The sequence below is a fragment of the Eucalyptus grandis genome, chromosome 7 (assembly GCF_016545825.1).
Source record: "Eucalyptus grandis isolate ANBG69807.140 chromosome 7, ASM1654582v1, whole genome shotgun sequence".
Classification (NCBI taxonomy): Eukaryota; Viridiplantae; Streptophyta; class Magnoliopsida; order Myrtales; family Myrtaceae; genus Eucalyptus; species Eucalyptus grandis.
In genome coordinates this window covers 22,623,197-22,642,012 of record NC_052618.1, presented here as the reverse complement: position 1 = coordinate 22,642,012, position 18,816 = coordinate 22,623,197, and the positions used below count along the sequence as shown (strand labels likewise).

The following is an 18,816-nucleotide window of genomic DNA, read 5'->3' as shown; positions in this document are numbered from 1 at the left end:
CATCCTGATTTTCAAGTTCTTATTTCGATTGGATAAATCGAGCCTTTCATCAACGTGATTATAGTGTTTTTCTCTGAGGTGGCCACTCATGAGATAATTAACGTATTTAGTGAAGCCATTAAAGGATTTTAAATACAATAGACTTGAGAATTTGACCATGAGTCGACTACTCAACCGTGCAAGTCTGCAAGGATCATTACGACACAATTAAAATTTGATCGAAAGACCGGGGATAGGTCGATTCGACTAAGATGACAATCAAAGTGTGGGTCATTCCACCTGATTGCAAAATTCTTGTCGATCGGTACTAAAACGATTTTCTACCATTTTGGTACCTTGTCGTATTTGAAATCTCGAGATTTTCACGACCACCAACAGTCGCCAATGTGTTAGATGGGTTCATCGTGATTCGAAGAAAATCGACCACGGATCAATTGCACCAAAAATTCCTAAAAACTACCCAGTAAGTAAAGTCACACTAAAAGCGAGTTTGATTGAAAATAACCACAAATTTGAATTTGATTTCAGAAATTGGAAGTCCTGTCATGTCATGAATCATTCTAGAAACACTGACTCACCTTTCGAAGAATTTCCGGCGAGTTCGGGAGTTTTATAGAAAATCGAATGGACGATTCGGAAAACTAACAAAAATTTGGACCGACCTATTTGAAGGGATTTTTGGCAACTAGTGTGAGTGAATAGGTGAAAGGAAATTTTCGGGCTTTTTTTGTAACAAATCGGATCTCAATCGGAGAAGTTTTTTCAGAAAATCGGATTCCAAAAGAAAATGAAAGAGAGTTTGGATTTGACTCATCTCGGTCTTCATTGGAAATTCAAATTGTGTAATTGAAAAAAACCGACTGACCAATTGATAAAATGTTGAAGTTGATTTATAAACACTTCAAATTTTGTAATTGGTAAAGAATTGGACCCCGGGATGACCAATTGATAAAATGTTGAAGTTGAGCAAAATTATAAATTGGTTTTGTTTTATTTTCTCTTTCTTATTCTTGGACCCACGCACGCACACCCCTGCAGTCCTCACGTTGCTTTCATTTCCCTTTGCTTTGGTCTTTCATTTGTTTAAATGTTGACCAATGGGGCCCCATTCCTTCCTATCCATTTACGATCACATCTCTCCCTCGTCTTTTTCTCAATGCTTCGCACGTTCCTTATTCCTTCAGCCGACACACCCTCCTGCGGTCTTATCCCCTCCTTTCTTCTTCGGCAACACTCGGTCCCACCTCAATTTCATTGACCCATGGCTCCTTTTTGTCCTCTTCTTTTGTTTTTTTTTCCCAGAACACAATTTCAGTTCTTTTATTTTAAGGAACAAAAAAAAAGATAGAATCGCTTTTGTTTATATTTTTGTTCCTGAAAATAGAAACAATAACAAAAAAACTCATTTCTTGCTCCCGAGAAAAATTGTTTTTTTTTTTTTTTTTTAAAGTAACCGAGAAAATTGTTTCTCATTTTTTCTTTTCTTTTTTTTTCTTTGGTCAGCCGCCACCTCGGCCATGACGGGGACCGGCCGTCGAGGGCCGGCGACCTTGATGGAGGCCAGCGAGCCTCGCCATGGCTAGGCGAGGCTGTCGGCCCTCGTCGGCCAGTCGTCGACAATGGCCGAGGTTGGCGACCAGCCAAAACAAAGAAAAAAGAAAAAAGGAAAAATAAATTAAAAAATATTAAAAAAATTAAAAGAAATTATACAAGTTTACTAAATGTGTTTCTGTTCTTTTCTATTTCAGGAATAAAAATTATACAAGTTTACTAAACGCGTTCTTCTATTAAAAAATTATTCCCCATTATTTTTTAACGAAATGTTACCAAACGCCTACTTAAATGGCAAAGGAAAAGAATGACATATTTACAAGAAAATACCATAAACTCAGGAAAAATCCTACCCAAAATCACATTTATCTATTAGAAATTCAATGCATTATATGATTTTTGTATTATGTCTTTCAAGCTTCATTTGGTCAATGGAATAAGAAATTGCACAGAATTGGATGCGGTATGATATAAAGGCTCAACATTCACAATTTTTTATAGTAACATCAAATATATAGCTAGAAACAAAAGCTCGATCATGAGGCCAGCAGTTGTAGATATAGCCAAGCTAGTCACCTTACTATGATCGCCGTTTGAAGCCGTTGGGGCGTGTTGCGGTTTATGTGAGTGAGAGCAAGAGCGAGAGTAAGAGAGGGATGAATCACTCTTTTTATGTTATTCGAGTGGATAATCTAATCCAACAAAAGATCACTTTCCGGGGTCTAGGTCCTATCTTTTTACTTGAGTGAGTGATTGGTTAATGTAGGACATGACGAGTTATGAGAGAGTACGATAGCTGGTACAAGATGTTCTAATGCAAGGATGAGGAACAAGATGAGAAACAGGCTAGGAGCACTAAAGACTAGTGCAAGAGTAGAAATAGAAAAAGATTCGAAGAAATAAGTGTTTCATCTTTGTTTCTTGATTTGACTAAAGACTCCCTCCCCTCTTGGAGGAGTACTAGTACCTCATAGTGAGGGTTTTGGATAAGTTTTTCGATGGGATCAATCCAATGTGCGAATATTTAAAGATAGTGGAGACAAAGACCACCTTTTGACATTTAGGGAAAAAAAATTGAAGTCAAACGACAGAAATCAAACAAACACCAATAGCGCTAGCACCAACATGAGCTGAAGACTTGTGTGAATGCAGCGATTGTCATTAACATTATTATACTCCAGAGGAAATCAGAACATTAAGAGCGCACGTGTCAACGTTTCTCCTTTTTTTTTTTTTTGTTATTTTACTCAGAAATTGTTTTAGGGAGTACAAAAAAAAAAGACTAATTCTGAAAATATATATATGTATTTTTTCGAAATGGGAATGTTACCAAACAATCCCAAAACTGGTCAATGCAATTATCACTTTATTAAAATTTGTACTTGCACACAAGATGCATAGATCCATTAGTATTTCACATAGATTGTAGAAGAACTCTTCTAACTAACACTATGCTGATCATTTTCATAAAAACAACTGAACCTCTATAAAAACATACCCTTTGGACAAATTTTTGGTTGTAGAAAATAAAAAATAAAATAAAAATCGAACGGCAAAATAAACAAAATAAAATAATAAATCGGAAATTGATTTAGATAGTTTGGACAATGTAACCAACATCCATAGGGAGAGCAACATGAAATTCCATTGAAGATTAAACGATATAATGTAGATTCCAATCATATTTGAGTCACCCAACCGCTCTCAGTGTTTACCATCCCCAATTGCACCAAATAATCCTCACGTTGTTTAGCACTAACAATTCCTCACTAAAATCTTATTGTAACAACCCAATCCAATGAAGCAAAGAGTGATTATTGATGTCAAGGGGCCCAGAAAATAAATGGCTCTTGATAAGCTTTTAGTATGGAAAATGACACAAAAGTGAATCAGATTGCGCCCTGAATAGGGGGAGAGTGTTCTTGGGATATATGTAAAATGGGAATTAACTTATAAGATAGCTGTGACATAACATAACATTAAGCATGCTTAAGGGATAGCACTATTAAGATGAGTGATCTCCTAAGAAAATGTTCACCTGCATGCCGAAGAACAAAATCTTGAGATTTCATATGAGATGGGCCAAAGTGGACAAAAATTTAATGAGCTGATCTAGGGGTACAATAGTTACCACATAATTTATTGGCTTTAATACACTTGGATTGTGTCAAGGTGTGATTCACAAAGAAGCAACCTTTTGGATGCTCTTCACAAAGCAACACTTCTTATACATAGACAAGGTTAGATCCAAAATAGGAAATCCCTTTTAGAAAACCTAGAAAAAATAGGAAACTACTTAAAGTAGAAACCAACTCAAATTATGGAACATGTTCCTTTTCAAGCTCAAACTCAAAATATATTTTCAACAATATTTACCTTGGCTTGATATTTGAGTCAAGTCACAACCGTTTGTTTGATTCCGAACTTCACTGCTACTCTCCTATTGTCACAACCCGATCCTCAGGCACGCACACATCCCTTACCTTTGGATGATTTTAAAAGCAATATCCCAGGACTACGTATCGCCAACCCTTTTTTCGTTTTAATATGCACATGCAGAAGCAATTATAATCCCCAGACAATAAAACAATAGGATAGAAAAGTAGGGCCATATTTTTCATAACGAAATTCACAACCAAACTTTTATACAACCACACTTCAAAGTAATTTACCATACTATTCACAAAGGTCTAATCTCACACTCAACCATCTACAAACAGGGTTCACAAAGATGATGGGATCCCAGTCATACTCGGATCATCATCGGGATTCTCCTCTAGTTACTCCTCTTCAATCTCTTTCTCCTTAGGCTCCTCATCAGGGTCCTGAAATGTTGTCCCACAACCGAGATGAGACTACGTCTCAGCAAGTTTTACCTCACTAAGACTCGATTAGGAAACCAATATGCTAACCGGGCTGCCTATACACGCACGGGTTAGAAGACTTACCTTGGCCTCAGATTCCACCTGCATATTAGCACAATTCAATAGGCACCTTAGCAATCACATCATGATCAATATCTTGATCAATCGACCTAGTCGATTACATGTCAATCGGACCATTCAAGGTCACTTCCACTCAATGTGACAGTCTGATTTTTCGCTTCTGTCTTCAATTAAATAATTCGGGCTTTTCGTCGACGTGCCTATAGCGCTATTCTCCTCGAGCTGATCACTCATGAGATAACTTGACTAATCGGGAAAGTTATTAAAGAATTTTGATGCAACAGTACTTGAAAATTCGACCATGAATCGACTGCTCGACCGTGTTAGTCTACAAGGATCAGTTCGGCACGTCGAAAATCTATCGAAATCGAAAATAGATCGATTCGATAGAAATAAAATTAGGATTGGGTGATTCCAACTAATTACCAATTTCTCGTCGATCGGCACTAAACCGATTTTTCTGTTGTTTTGGTACCCTGTGCTCGTAATTGAAACCTCGAGATTTTTCACGACAATCGAAAGTTGCTAATGCATCGAAAATATATATCGTGGCTCGGGAATAATCGACCACGGGTCAGTGCACCAAAAGTTCTCAAAAACTAACCGATAGTTTAAGTTGTGCTAAAAATCACATCTTGACTGAAATTAACCGATGAAATGATGTCGATTACAGAAATTAAGAATTGTCACGTGTCACAATTCATCCCAAGGACATGGTTGCGTCTTCTCAAAATTTATGGATGATGAGAATTGTTCACGAAATATGCAAGATCAGCAAATTAGAAGAGCAAGGGAATTACCACATTTTAAGTAGGATTTTAAGACCTCTATTGTGAAACAATTTAAGAGGTATTATAATTGGTTACTAAAGGACTTGACCCTATTGAATGGGATGTTAGATTGGTAATTAAATAAAGAAGAGAAGTCTTCTCAAAGAAAAAGAAATTCGTAGGAATCCTCTCTCCTACAACCTCACCTCAATTTCCTTGGTATTTAATGGAAATTGACTTGGAAAAGATAGGGGACCACTTGATAAGGAAAGGAACTCATTCTCCATGGGAAAAGACTATGAGAATCACTTCAAAATTCGGATTAAGCAATTTACGTAGATTTCCAACCTTTTCTTTCATCTCCTCTAGAAGAAACAATGTTGGAAACTTGGTGGGGCCTATGAGGGTGATGGGTGGCCAAAGTTTCCATGGAAAATTAGGCAAAAGGCTGAAGGAAACTTCAATGAAACTTCCCATCAATTTACACTCTCCTTCCCCATCCTTTTTCTTACGCATAGAAGTCTGTTTGCTGTAAGTCTGCCTGCTGTATTTTACACGGCAGTTTCCATCTTTCCTTTCTTTCTCTTAGTTTATTCTTCTTCCTTGTCTTTTTCAACGTACAAGCCGTTGTTTTCTTTTCCCTTGAACGTGCTACTTCCATTTTTGCTTCCTCTTGAACGACAAACCGGAGACTAAGAAACAAAACAAACCAAGACGTGAACGTGACGTTACCAAAATTCTTGGACCCACATAAACGACAACCGCCTACCACCATGGTTTTTAAATATAAGTCGTATAGTTTCAGTGAGGAAAAACCCCCCTCACCCGCACAAGAACCACACAACCGACCAAACTCCATACTTAGTTTCCTCTACCAAAAACTTTATAAGTTTGTGTGTTGCCGTTGCCATCATACCACTTCACAATCTTCTGCGGTTTCGGCTCAACACTATCACCAAGAGGATCAAGGCTGATCTCTGTGTTGCTGTTCAAGCACCAACGAGAGCCGCCGTTAGCTGTGATTAGGTGAGTTGTCTTCTAAATTTGGACTAGGGGTTGAGTACCTCTATTAGGAATTTGTACAAGTTAAAATTATGTAGATGACGTTATATATGGATAGATGTTTGTTAGGGATGTTATGATAGACATAGAAAAGCATAGATAAGGTTTAGAGAGCAAAACAAAAGTCGTGGTGGAAGATTCGGACTAGAACAGTAGTTAATTACTGAAACAGTTTCTAGAACATGTGTGTTTTGCTAATTTTGTAGACAACTTTGTGTTACGATTTTGAAATGATTTTGTTCTGAAGAAACGTTGTGAACATCTTAAATAATAACATATATTTTTCTCTTAATTTTTAGAAACTAAAAAGATGACGATTTTAATGACGTCATCCTCGGAACAGTAATCGGACAGTTTTGAAATCCGTGACTTATTATAATTCCGAGGGCTGTTAATGACTTTTAGAGGTCGAATTTCCAATTGGTTCCTTCATGAAAGTTGTTTGTTATAAATTTTAGTTTAACATAATTAAATTTCAAGTCAAACAAAGCATGTTTCGACCCAAAAACAAACTGATTTCGATGGGTTTGGCTCTCTGGAACTGGATCCGATTTTTGTGCTGGATAGAAAGAATTTCTGGGCCGAATCCAGAGATATTTGGATCTTGGCGTCTTCATGAAAAATGTTCCTTTTTATTTTTTCTAACACGTGTCCAAATTTGAGAATTTTTCGAGTTCATATGAGTGGATTTCTGACTTCGAATTTGGAAGAACGTAATTGGACAGTTTTCTGTGAATTTGGGCTAGTAAGGCGCGTTTGGAACGATTCATTCCCTGAGCTGATTCGATAAGAACGATTCTTTTTGATTCTGTTCCGAACCGATTCCGAGTAAAAACACGTGTTTGGTAACTCGTTCAAAATTTTTATTCTCGGAATAGAATTGCGTTTGGTACCGTATTAATTGATTCTGTTCCAAATTAATTTCTTTTGATTTTTAAATAAATTTTAAATAATTGCTTTTGATTTTTAAAAAAAATTTTAAATAATTTCTTTACTTTTTACTTTTTCCTTTTTTTTTTCCTTTTTTTCTTTTTTTCCCTTTTTCCCTATTCTTCTTCTTCTTCATTTGGCCGGTCGCCGGACATCAAGCCGATGAGGGGCCTGGCGACGCTCACCGGAGCGCCGCCGGCCCTCGGCGAGGTCGGCCTTCGTCGGCCGAGCCTCCCACGGCAGGCTGGCGAGGCTCGCCTGGCCCGCCGAGGCTCGGCCTCGCCGGTGGCGGGGCGCCTCGCCCGGCCTCGGCGAGCCCGGCTTGGCCACGGGCGGGCCGGGCGAGGCTCGACCTCGCCCGATCTAGCGAGGCCGAGCCTCGCCTGTGTGCCGCGAGGCTCGCCTGGCCACCGGCGAGGCTTGCCCGCCCCTTCGGTGGCCCGTCGGCCTCGCCGGTCTTCCGGGCGAGGCCGGCCGGCCACGGCGAGGCCGGGCCTCGCCGATCCGGCGACGCCAAGCCTCGCCGGTGGCCGGGCTTGCCTCCGGCGAGCTCGCGGACCTCGCCTGGCTCGCGAGCCTCCGCGATCTCGCCGGACCGGCGGCCGGGCGGCGAACCGCGACCGGCGGCGGCGGCGGCGGCGGGCGGCGGCGCGGCGGCGGACAGCGGCGGTGATGGCGAATGGCAACCGAGATGATGAAAGAGAAGAACAAGGTTTTACCGTTTTGATTCTTTTTTCTGATTCTCGGACGAGAATCAAATTTTTTTTGATTCTCAAATCTTGTCCAAAATTGTTCCCGGGAACAAAAAATTTACCAAACGCGATTCTCGTCCCAAACTGATTCCTGGAACAAAAATCGGAATCCGCACTCATTGGGCAAGTTGCCAAACAGGCCCTAAGAATGTATGGTTGTTTTGAAGTATTCTTGCTACGAAATTGATCAATTGATGCTATGGATGCTGTATATAATTGATTATTGAAATGTGACATCGATCATATGCATTCACGACATGATTCCGTCACGTGCCTTTGGGCCGGACGATGCTCCTTCGGGAATGCCCCACGTCAACGGATGCCGGTCGCAGTGGAGGCTGGACCGATGCTCCTATATGGAATGCCATCTAGATGTAGACGATGCCGCGCTCGACGGTGCGAGGCGATGCCCGGTTATACCGGAAGACTGTTATCTGAGCATTGACATCATTTGTGACACACGAGATGCCCGATTTTACCGGAAGATTGTTATCTGTTGCATTGATTGTGGCCTGTATGCTTACATGGATATTCACGCCATTGCATATGCTTATGCTAAAGTATTCCTATGATGTGTGAACTTGACACTGTTAGGAATATTTTATTTGATACTAATATGCAGGAACTTGCTGGTGTTAAAAGAGTGGTAAGAAATGTGATTAGATTGCATGCTGGATGTACCCTTCACCTAATCTGGAATTAGGAGATTTACTCGCCGAGATGTGATCTCACCCCTTAGTGGGCTAACATTTTTCAGGTCCCTAAATGGAGGAAGGCTAGGTCGTGTACAAAATCGGTTGCGGTAAAGGAGGAATAGGACTCTCGTTATCTCCTTCCAAGTGATGACGGGTTTTCCGTCAAGATCGGATGTAGGGTGACAGCTCACCCCGAGATATTGAGAAATATGGTATTGTAATAGTAAACCCCAGGTCTTATAGATAGAAGCTTAGTTAGTAGGTAATCAAACAGTTTCACTTTTTTTGTATCGATCTTGGGGTATTAAACTGGTCTATATGTATAAGTACCGTGATGTTGTAGTTGTGGTTTGTGAAAAATAATATCCTACGTTTCTATCCCACTTGTTTTGTTGTATGGAGATTGTTTTACGTTTCCGCATGTGCAAAATAAATGAATGGGTCGGCAACAATTCCTGGGATGTTGCAAATTTAAAATCGACCATTGAGGGATGTGCATGTGCCCGGGGTTCGGGTCGTGACATCCTCGTTCGAATGGTATCAGAGCAAGGTTAGTGTTTGGAGTGATAAGGCGCGATGAGTCATGGGATAGTTAGTAGGAAAGACTGTTAATATGCTAATGCATGTGAGTGGTAATTGATTGGTAGTTTGCTTGTGAGCTCACTCAAATTCTAACCAGGTGTTTGAATTGGAAGCAGGTGTCTATAAAGAATCTGTACCATGAGTGAGCAAGAACAGAGAACGCCTAGGAAAAGGGCGATTAGACTAATTACTCGAGCTAAGACGCCAACTAGAGGCGGTGCTCGAGGTAATAGGGGTAAAGCGCCGGCTCGAGCCGGTGCTAGTGGTGTAGCACCGCAACCGGTTCCACCGGTTGGTGCTGGGGTAGCGCACCCGTGATCCGGAACTATAGGGATCATGCGGCGCTAGAAGCAATGAGAGATTTGATGGAACAGCGGCTCAAAATCAAGCAAACTGCCATTACTTTTGCCGCCGCTACATGCCGGCTGCTCACTCGCAGCCGCCAACGCCGCTATTGCTGCTGCACTTGCTGCTCCGCCTGTTGCTCCACCTGCTGGGATTCCACCAGGGAATGTAGTTGCGGATAGACCTATACACCAATTGGTGGAACAGTTTTTGAAGTTGAATCCGCCAAAGTTCACTGGTACAGGAGATCTAGAAACTGCTTCTCGCTGGGTTCGAGATTTAGGGAAAGCATTTGCACTTTTAAGGTGCAATGAAGAAGAGAAAGTATCTCTGGCAGTTTATCAATTGCAGGATAATGCCGGTATCTGGTGGACAGGCTGTTCAAGAGAACGTATTTCCAGAAGGAGTAATTCCAACATGGGATGCCTTTCTTAGGGCATTTAATGAACAGTATTTCTCGAAGAATGCCAGAGAACAGAAAATGGATGAATTCCAACGTCTCCGCCAGGGATCAATGACTGTTGACCAGTATGAGGTCAAGTTTGCAGAGCTTTCTCAATATGCTCCAAGGCTGATAGAGGATCCTGAAGAAAAGGCTCGAAGATTCAAGAATGGTCTTCGATTGGAGCTGAAGCAACCATTGGTGCCTTTTGACCTGCATGACTATCGGGAAATTTACCGACGAGCTCAACTGATAGAAAGGGATCTGAATGAACAAGCTGCTGCGTCAGGGTCGAGGTTTAATGCACACAGAAACAGTATCAGGTTCGGGAAGAAGCCTATGGTCGGAAGAAGGTACCCCATTCCACCTAATAGGAAAGGTGGGGTGGGTAAGTCAGCACCCAGCAATAATGGAGCCTGCCGTTTCTGTGGAAAACAACACGGATCTGCACCGTGCTATACTAGGACATGAGCTTGTTATGGATGTGGTCAACAAGGCCACCAAGTCAAAGATTGTCCCAGGAGATCGATGGGACAACAACTACCGCCTCCACCGCCGATAGGTCAGAATAGGGGATATGTACCCCCAAACGCACATCAAGGTGAACCAGTTAGACCTCCAAAGACGCGGAAGAACATATGCCATCACCGGAGGTCGGGCGGAGGATGCACCGAACGTGATCACGGTATGGTTTCCCCGAATGATCATCCAAAGATACGCTTTATTTGATCCTGGTGCAACTCATTCATTTATAGTGATCGATTCATTAAGTTAATAGGATTAAATCCTAAATTGTTGGAATCGGCTGTTAGTATATCAACGCCATTAAAAGATAGAATACTGTCTACGATGGGTTGTCTAGATTGTAAGTTGATAATTGGTGAACAAGAGGGGAGAATAGACTTGATAGTTCTAGCCATGTATGATTTCGATATAATAATTGGCATGGACTGGCTCACCAAGCAACGAGCCAAGATGGACTGCTATCGTAAAGCGATTAAGTTCAATCCAGTAGAGGGTGAAAGTTTCGAATTTAGTGGAAGTCGGGGAGGACTTTCGATTGCCCTCATCTCATCACTCGAGGCAACCCGATTGTTAGACGAGGGTTGTCTGAGTTATTTGGCAAATGTCATCGACACGACAGTTGAGGAGTTGAGAGTCGAAGATATTGCAGTAGTACAAGAATTTCCACACGTGTTTCCGAAAGAATTACCAGGTTTACCACCAGAAAGAGAGATAGAATTTGTGATTGAACTAGCCCCAGGGACAGAACCAATTTCTAAGGCTCCTTATCGAATGGCATTGTCTGAATTAAAAGAATTGAAGGTGCAATTGCAAGAACTGTTGGATAAGGGATTCATACGCCCCAGTGCATCACCTTGGGGAGCTCCAGTTCTGTTTGTGAAAAAGAAAGACGGTTCGTTACGTCTATGCAACGACTACCGACAACTCAATCAGGTGACCATTAAGAATAAATATCCGTTGCCAAGGATAGACGACCTATTTGACCAGTTGCAAGGAGCGTCGATATTTTCTAAAATCGACCTGAGAACGGGTTATCATCAGCTAAGGATCAGGAAGGAAGACGTTCCTAAGACAGCATTTCGTACCCGGTACGGCCATTATGAATTCACAGTAATGCCGTTCGGATTAACGAACGCCCCAGCTGCTTTCATGGATTTGATGAACCGAGTTTTCAAGGAATATTTGGATCAGTTCGTGATTGTGTTCATCGACGATATCCTAGTGTACTCTAAAAGTGTAGAGGAGCATGAAAGACATTTGAGAACGGTGCTCCAGACTCTAAGAACTCACGAGTTATATGCCAAGTTTAGCAAATGTGAGTTCTGGTTAACTCGTGTTGCTTTCCTTGGACACGTGATTTCAAAAGAAGGAATCTCTGTAGATCCAAGCAAGATAGAAGCAGTAATGAATTGGCCAAGACCGACTACAGTGACAGAAGTCAGAAGTTTTCTGGGGTTAGCAGGATACTACAGACGGTTTGTGGAAGGATTCTCAGCATTAGCTTCACCGTTGACCCGCCTACTAAAGAAGGAAGAGAAGTTCGTCTGGACAGACAAGTGCGAAGATAGTTTTCAGCAACTTAAGCAAAAGCTAACCACTGAACCTGTGCTGACCATACCCTCTGGTCCTGGAGGATATGAGATCTACAGTGATGCATCGTTTAGGGGATTGGGTTGTGTGTTGATGCAACATGGTAGAGTTGTTGCATACGCATCCCGTCAGTTAAGACCTCATGAATTGAATTACCCGACGCATGACTTAGAACTTACTGCAATCATCTTCGCTCTGAAGATTTGGAGACATTATCTGTGTGGAGAAAGATTCCAGATCTATACAGACCATCAAAGTCTCAAGTATTTATTTTCTCAGAAGGAACTAAACATGAGACAGCGTCGTTGGATGGAACTTCTGAAGGATTATGATTGTGATATTTTATATCACCCTGGTAAAGCCAACAAAGTCGCAGATGCTCTAAGTCGGAAATCTTCAGTAGCACAGATGGTGCTCAAGGAGTGGGCTTTAATCGAGAAGATTAGAGATTCGAACTTCAAGTTTGAGGTAGGCCATCTTTCGAATCTTATGGCTACCCTGAAAATTGAACCGGAACTTCAAATGAGAATTAAAACACTCCAGTGGACCGACCCAGAAATCCAAAAGATTGTACAGGAGGAGGTAGGAAAGAGAAACCAGATTTTCAAGTTTCGTAAGACGGAACGTTGAGATTCGAGAGACGATTATGTGTACCCGATGATGCAGAACTTAAAGAGGAAATCTTGTCAGAAGCACACCGTAGTAGTTACAGTATACATCCTGGCAGTACGAAAATGTATCAAAATTTGCGACAACACTATTGGTGGTCCGGTATGAAAACGGACATAGCCAAGCATGTAGCCAAATGTCTAACATGTCAGCAAATTAAAGCTCAGCACTGTAAGCCAGGAGGACTTTTACAACCTCTCGAAATTCCCGAGTGGAAATGGGAGCACATCACAATGGATTTTGTGACAGGTTTACCGAGGAGTCAGAGAGGTAATGATTCCATTTGGATAATAGTCGACAGACTGACTAAGTCGGCTCATTTCATTGCAGTACGGAAAGATCATGATTTAGACCGGCTTGCAGAGCTATACGTCCGTCAGATTGTCCGCCTACATGGAGTGCCAGTGACAATCACCTCAGATCGAGACCCGAGATTTACGGCTGCATTTTGGAAAAGTCTTCAAGCCGCTTTAGGAACAAAGCTGCAATATAGTACAGCTTATCATCCTCAGACAGATGGTCAATCTGAAAGGACCATTCAAATCCTTGAAGATATGCTACGAGCTTGTGTGCTTGACTTTAAAGGAAGCTGGGAAGAACAACTTCATCTTGTCAAATTTGCCTACAACAATAGTTATCAACAGAGCATCCAAATGGCTCCTTTTGAAGCGTTGTATGGCCGGGCGTGTAGAACGCCGGTGTGTTGGGATGAAGTAGGAGAACGAAAGATTACAAGCCCAGAATTAGTCCAACAGTCGGTAGATGCAGTTACTGTCATCAGAAATAGATTGAAGACTGCTCAAAGTCGTCAAAAAGTTATGCTGACAAGCGGCAAAGGCCATTAGAATTCCAAGTTGGTGAACACGTCTTCTTGAAGGTGTCACCAATGAGGGGTACTTCACGCTTCGGCAAGAAAGGAAAATTAAGTCCAAGGTACGTAGGTCCCTTTGAAATTCTGGAAAGAATAGGGACTTTGGCATATCGCCTTGCGTTGCCGCCAAGACTTGCTCAAGTTCACAATGTCTTCCACGTATCGATGTTAAGAAAGTATGAACCTGACCCAACCCACGTACTGAATTTTGAAGAATTGGACGTGGATGAGAGGGTATCGTACGAGGAGAGACCAATTCAAATTGTAGATCGAAAAGAGCAGGTCTTACGTACCAAGACGATTTCGTTGGTCAAAGTGGTTTGGCAACATCATGGCACGAATGAGCAACCTGGAAAGAGAAGATGCCATGAAAGAACAATACCCTTATCTTTTTTATTTGAAAGATGTAACGACTTAAATTTCGAGGACGAAATTTTTATAAGAGGGAAGAATTGTGACAGTCTGATTTTTCGCTTCTGTCTTCAATTAAATAATTCGGGCTTTTCGTCGACGTGCCTATAGCGCTATTCTCTGAGCTGATCACTCATGAGATAACTTGACTAATCGGGAAAGTTATTAAAGAATTTTGATGCAACAGACTTGAAAATTCGACCATGAATCGACTGCTCGACCGTGTTAGTCTACAAGGATCAGTTCGGCACAGTCGAAAATCTATCAGAAATCGAAAATAGATCGATTCGATAGAAATAAAATTAGGATTGGGTGATTCCAACTAATTACCAATTTCTCGTCGATCGGCACTAAACCGATTTTTCTGTTGTTTTGGTACCCTGTGCTCGTAATTGAAACCTCGAGATTTTTCACGACAATCGAAAGTTGCTAATGCGTCGAAAATATATATCGTGGCTCGGGAATAATCGACCACGGGTCAGTGCACCAAAAGTTCTCAAAAACTAACCGATAGTTTAAGTTGTGCTAAAAATCACATCTTGACTGAAATTAACCGATGAAATGATGTCGATTACAGAAATTAAGAATTGTCACGTGTCACAATTCATCCCAAGGACATGGTTGCGTCTTCTCAAAATTTATGGATGATGAGAATTGTTCACGAAATATGCAAGATCAGCAAATTAGAAGAGCAAGGGAATTACCACATTTTAAGTAGGATTTTAAGACCTCTATTGTGAAACAATTTAAGAGGTATTATAATTGGTTACTAAAGGACTTGACCCTATTGAATGGGATGTTAGATTGGTAATTAAATAAAGAAGAGAAGTCTTCTCAAAGAAAAAGAAATTCGTAGGAATCCCTCTCTCCTACAACCTCACCTCAATTTCCTTGGTATTTAATGGAAATTGACTTGGAAAAGATAGGGGGACCACTTGATAAGGAAAGGAACTCATTCTCCATGGGAAAAGACTATGAGAATCACTTCAAAATTCGGATTAAGCAATTTACGTAGATTTCCAACCTTTTCTTTCATCTCCTCTAGAAGAAACAATGTTGGAAACTTGGTGGGGCCTATGAGGGTGATGGGTGGCCAAAGTTTCCATGGAAAATTAGGCAAAAGGCTGAAGGAAACTTCAATGAAACTTCCCATCAATTTACACTCTCCTTCCCCATCCTTTTTCTTACGCATAGAAGTCTGTTTGCTGTAAGTCTGCCTGCTGTATTTTACACGGCAGTTTCCATCTTTCCCTTTCTTTCTCTTAGTTTATTCTTCTTCCTTGTCTTTTTCAACGTACAAGCCGTTGTTTTCTTTTCCCTTGAACGTGCTACTTCCATTTTTGCTTCCTCTTGAACGACAAACCGGAGACTAAGAAACAAAACAAACCAAGACGTGAACGTGACGTTACCAAAAATTCTTGGACCCACATAAACGACAACCGCCTACCACCATGGTTTTTAAATATAAGTCGTATAGTTTCAGTGAGGAAAAACCCCCCTCACCCGCACAAGAACCACACAACCGACCAAACTCCATACTTAGTTTCCTCTACCAAAAACTTTATAAGTTTGTGTGTTGCCGTTGCCATCATACCACTTCACAATCTTCTGCGGTTTCGGCTCAACACTATCACCAAGAGGATCAAGGCTGATCTCTGTGTTGCTGTTCAAGCACCAACGAGAGCCGCCGTTAGCTGTGATTAGGTGAGTTGTCTTCTAAATTTGGACTAGGGGTTGAGTACCTCTATTAGGAATTTGTACAAGTTAAAATTATGTAGATGACGTTATATATGGATAGATGTTTGTTAGGGATGTTATGATAGACATAGAAAAGCATAGATAAGGTTTAGAGAGCAAAACAAAAGTCGTGGTGGAAGATTCGGACTAGAACAGTAGTTAATTACTGAAACAGTTTCTAGAACATGTGTGTTTTGCTAATTTTGTAGACAACTTTGTGTTACGATTTTGAAATGATTTTGTTCTGAAGAAACGTTGTGAACATCTTAAATAATAACATATATTTTTCTCTTAATTTTTAGAAACTAAAAAGATGACGATTTTAATGACGTCATCCTCGGAACAGTAATCGGACAGTTTTGAAATCCGTGACTTATTATAATTCCGAGGGCTGTTAATGACTTTTAGAGGTCGAATTTCCAATTGGTTCCTTCATGAAAGTTGTTTGTTATAACTTTTAGTTTAACATAATTAAATTTCAAGTCAAACGAAGCATGTTTCGACCCAAAAAAAAACTGATTTCGATGGGTTTGGCTCTCTGGAATTGGATCCGATTTTTGTGCTGGATAGAAAGAATTTCTGGGCCTAATCCAGAGATATTTGGATCTTGGCGTCTTCATGAAAAATGTTCCTTTTTATATTTTCTAACACGTGTCCAAATTTGAAAATTTTTCGAGTTCATATGAGTGGGTTTCTGACTTCGAATTTGGAAGAACGTAATTGGACAGTTTTCTGTGAATTTGGGCTAGTAAGAATGTATGGTTGTTTTGAAGTATTCTTGCTGAAATTGATCAATTGATGCTATGGATGCTGTATATAATTGATTATTGAAATGTGACATCGATCATACGCATTCACGATATGATTCCGTCACGTGCCTTTGAGCCGGACGATGCTCCTTCGGGAATGCCCCACGTCAACGGATGCCGGTCGCAATGGAGGCTGGACCGATGCTCCTATATGGAATGCCGTCTAGATGTAGACGATGCCGCGCTCGACGGTGCGAGGCGATGCCCGGTTATACCGGAAGACTGTTATCTGAGCATTGACATCATTTGTGACACACGAGATGCCCGATTTTACCGGAAGATTGTTATCTGCTTTTACATTGACTTGGCCTGTATGCTTACATGGATATTCACGCCATTGCATATGCTTATGCTAAAGTATTCCTGTGATGTGTGAACTTGACACTATTAGGAATATTTTATTTGATACTAATATGCAGGAACTTGCTGGTGTTAAAAGAGTGGTAAGAAATGTGATTAGATTGCATGCTGGATGTACCCTTCACCTAATCTGGAATTAGGAGATTTACTCGCTGAGATGTGATCTCACCCCTTAGTGGGCTAACATTTTTCAGGTCCCTAAATGGAGGAAGGCTAGGTCGTGTACAGTCGGTTGCAGTAAAGGAGGAATAGGACTCTCGTTATCTCCTTCCAAGTGATGACGGGTTTTCCGTCAAGACTGGATGTAGGGTGACAGCTCACCCCCGAGATATTGAGAAATATGGTATTGTAATAGTAAACCCCAGTCTTATAGATAGAAGCTTAGTTAGTAGGTAATCAAACAGCTTCACTTTTTTTGTATCAGATCTTGGGGTATTAAACTGGTCTATATGTATAAGTACTGTGATGTTGTAGTTGTGGTTTGTGAAAAATAATATCCTACGTTTCTATCCCACTGTTTTGTTGTATGGAGATTGTTTTACGTTTCCGCATGTGCAAAATAAATGAATGGGTCGGCAACAATTCCTAGGATGTTGCAAATTTAAAATCGACCATTGAGGGATGTGCATGTGCCCGGGGTTCGGGTCGTGACACTCAATCAATCAATTCATGACAACGGATCAAATCATTGATCAATCGACCTTGTCGATTACATGTCAGTCGGACCATTTCCAGGTTAAATCATTTCTCAATATAAAACCTCCCATTTGCACTCTCAGTCACAAAGCTATAGTAAATGCTCTTGGGCATTGTTTTTACCAAGGTGACATATGTACTGGACACCACTCATGTGTTCTTTAAGGCATCGTTTTCACCAGTGATATTCTTAATCACCGAACCACATATGTCCGTAATGAGGCATGCAGTAGACAACAGTCGTGCCTTCTTTAAAGCGTCGTTTTCACCAGTGATTTCCTTATCACCGAACCACATATACCTATATTGATGCAAGTAATAGACAGCACTCGTGCGTTCTTTAAGCGCTATTTTCATCAAACATTTCCTTATCACCGAACCACGTATGTCTATACCTCGTACCTAATCGATCTCAGGCTAAGATTATTCTCGTTCAGCCTCACGATTTTCTCTACTTTACAACTCATCAAAGCATTGTCAATGCTAACTAACTATACTTGGTCATCCACCAATCAATCATTCAATTTCACTCAATTTCAATCAATTAAGGAATAATTCCTCAAATTACACAATTAATTCGATTCAGCACAACGTAGAGCTCAAATAATTAAACGGACTGCACCACGACGATTAGCACGAAATTTCGGTCGTTAGCTATCCTTGCGTAATTTTCGAAAAATAAATAATTAAATAATTAATTTCAAAAATTAATAAATAAATTCTAAAAATCAAATTTAGGCCCGTAATGCCTAATTGAAGCTCGAGAAAGTCAGGAAAAATCCCGAGATGCATTCAATAAATAGTATAGACAGTTCTCTAGTTAAGTACACTAACCACCTAACTAATATACATTGCAATTAACTAATAATCACTAATACATTCTAATCTAACCACCTAATTACACTTAACTAAATCTAATTAACCCTTAAGCATCATTAGTCTACTAAGCAAGGATTAGTGACATTACTCACTTGATTAAAAGTGGGGACCGGATCACCGCAACGGCGGCCGAACCAAGAACTTTCGGGATCGACGGACACTGGCCGGGCCTACAAGCCTCGCAAGCCCGCAAAA

The 18,816-nt window shown here is 40.9% G+C and overlaps 1 protein-coding gene and 1 long non-coding RNA gene across 2 annotated transcripts; both read left to right on the top strand.

Moving 5' to 3' along the window:
- The first annotated feature begins 9,425 nt into the window (after positions 1–9,425).
- Positions 9,426–10,545, top strand: LOC120295982. The gene is made up of 3 exons (XM_039317621.1): positions 9,426–9,513; positions 9,727–9,937; positions 9,984–10,545. Exons 1-3 carry the CDS (start codon positions 9,426–9,428, stop codon positions 10,543–10,545), a joined length of 861 nt encoding a protein of 286 aa, XP_039173555.1.
- A 4,756-nt stretch (positions 10,546–15,301) lies between these two features.
- LOC104453068 lies at positions 15,302–17,558 on the top strand. The gene is made up of 2 exons (XR_005552820.1): positions 15,302–15,844; positions 17,241–17,558. It is a non-coding gene; the product is annotated as an uncharacterized LOC104453068 (long non-coding RNA).
- The last annotated feature ends 1,258 nt before the right edge of the window (positions 17,559–18,816 follow it).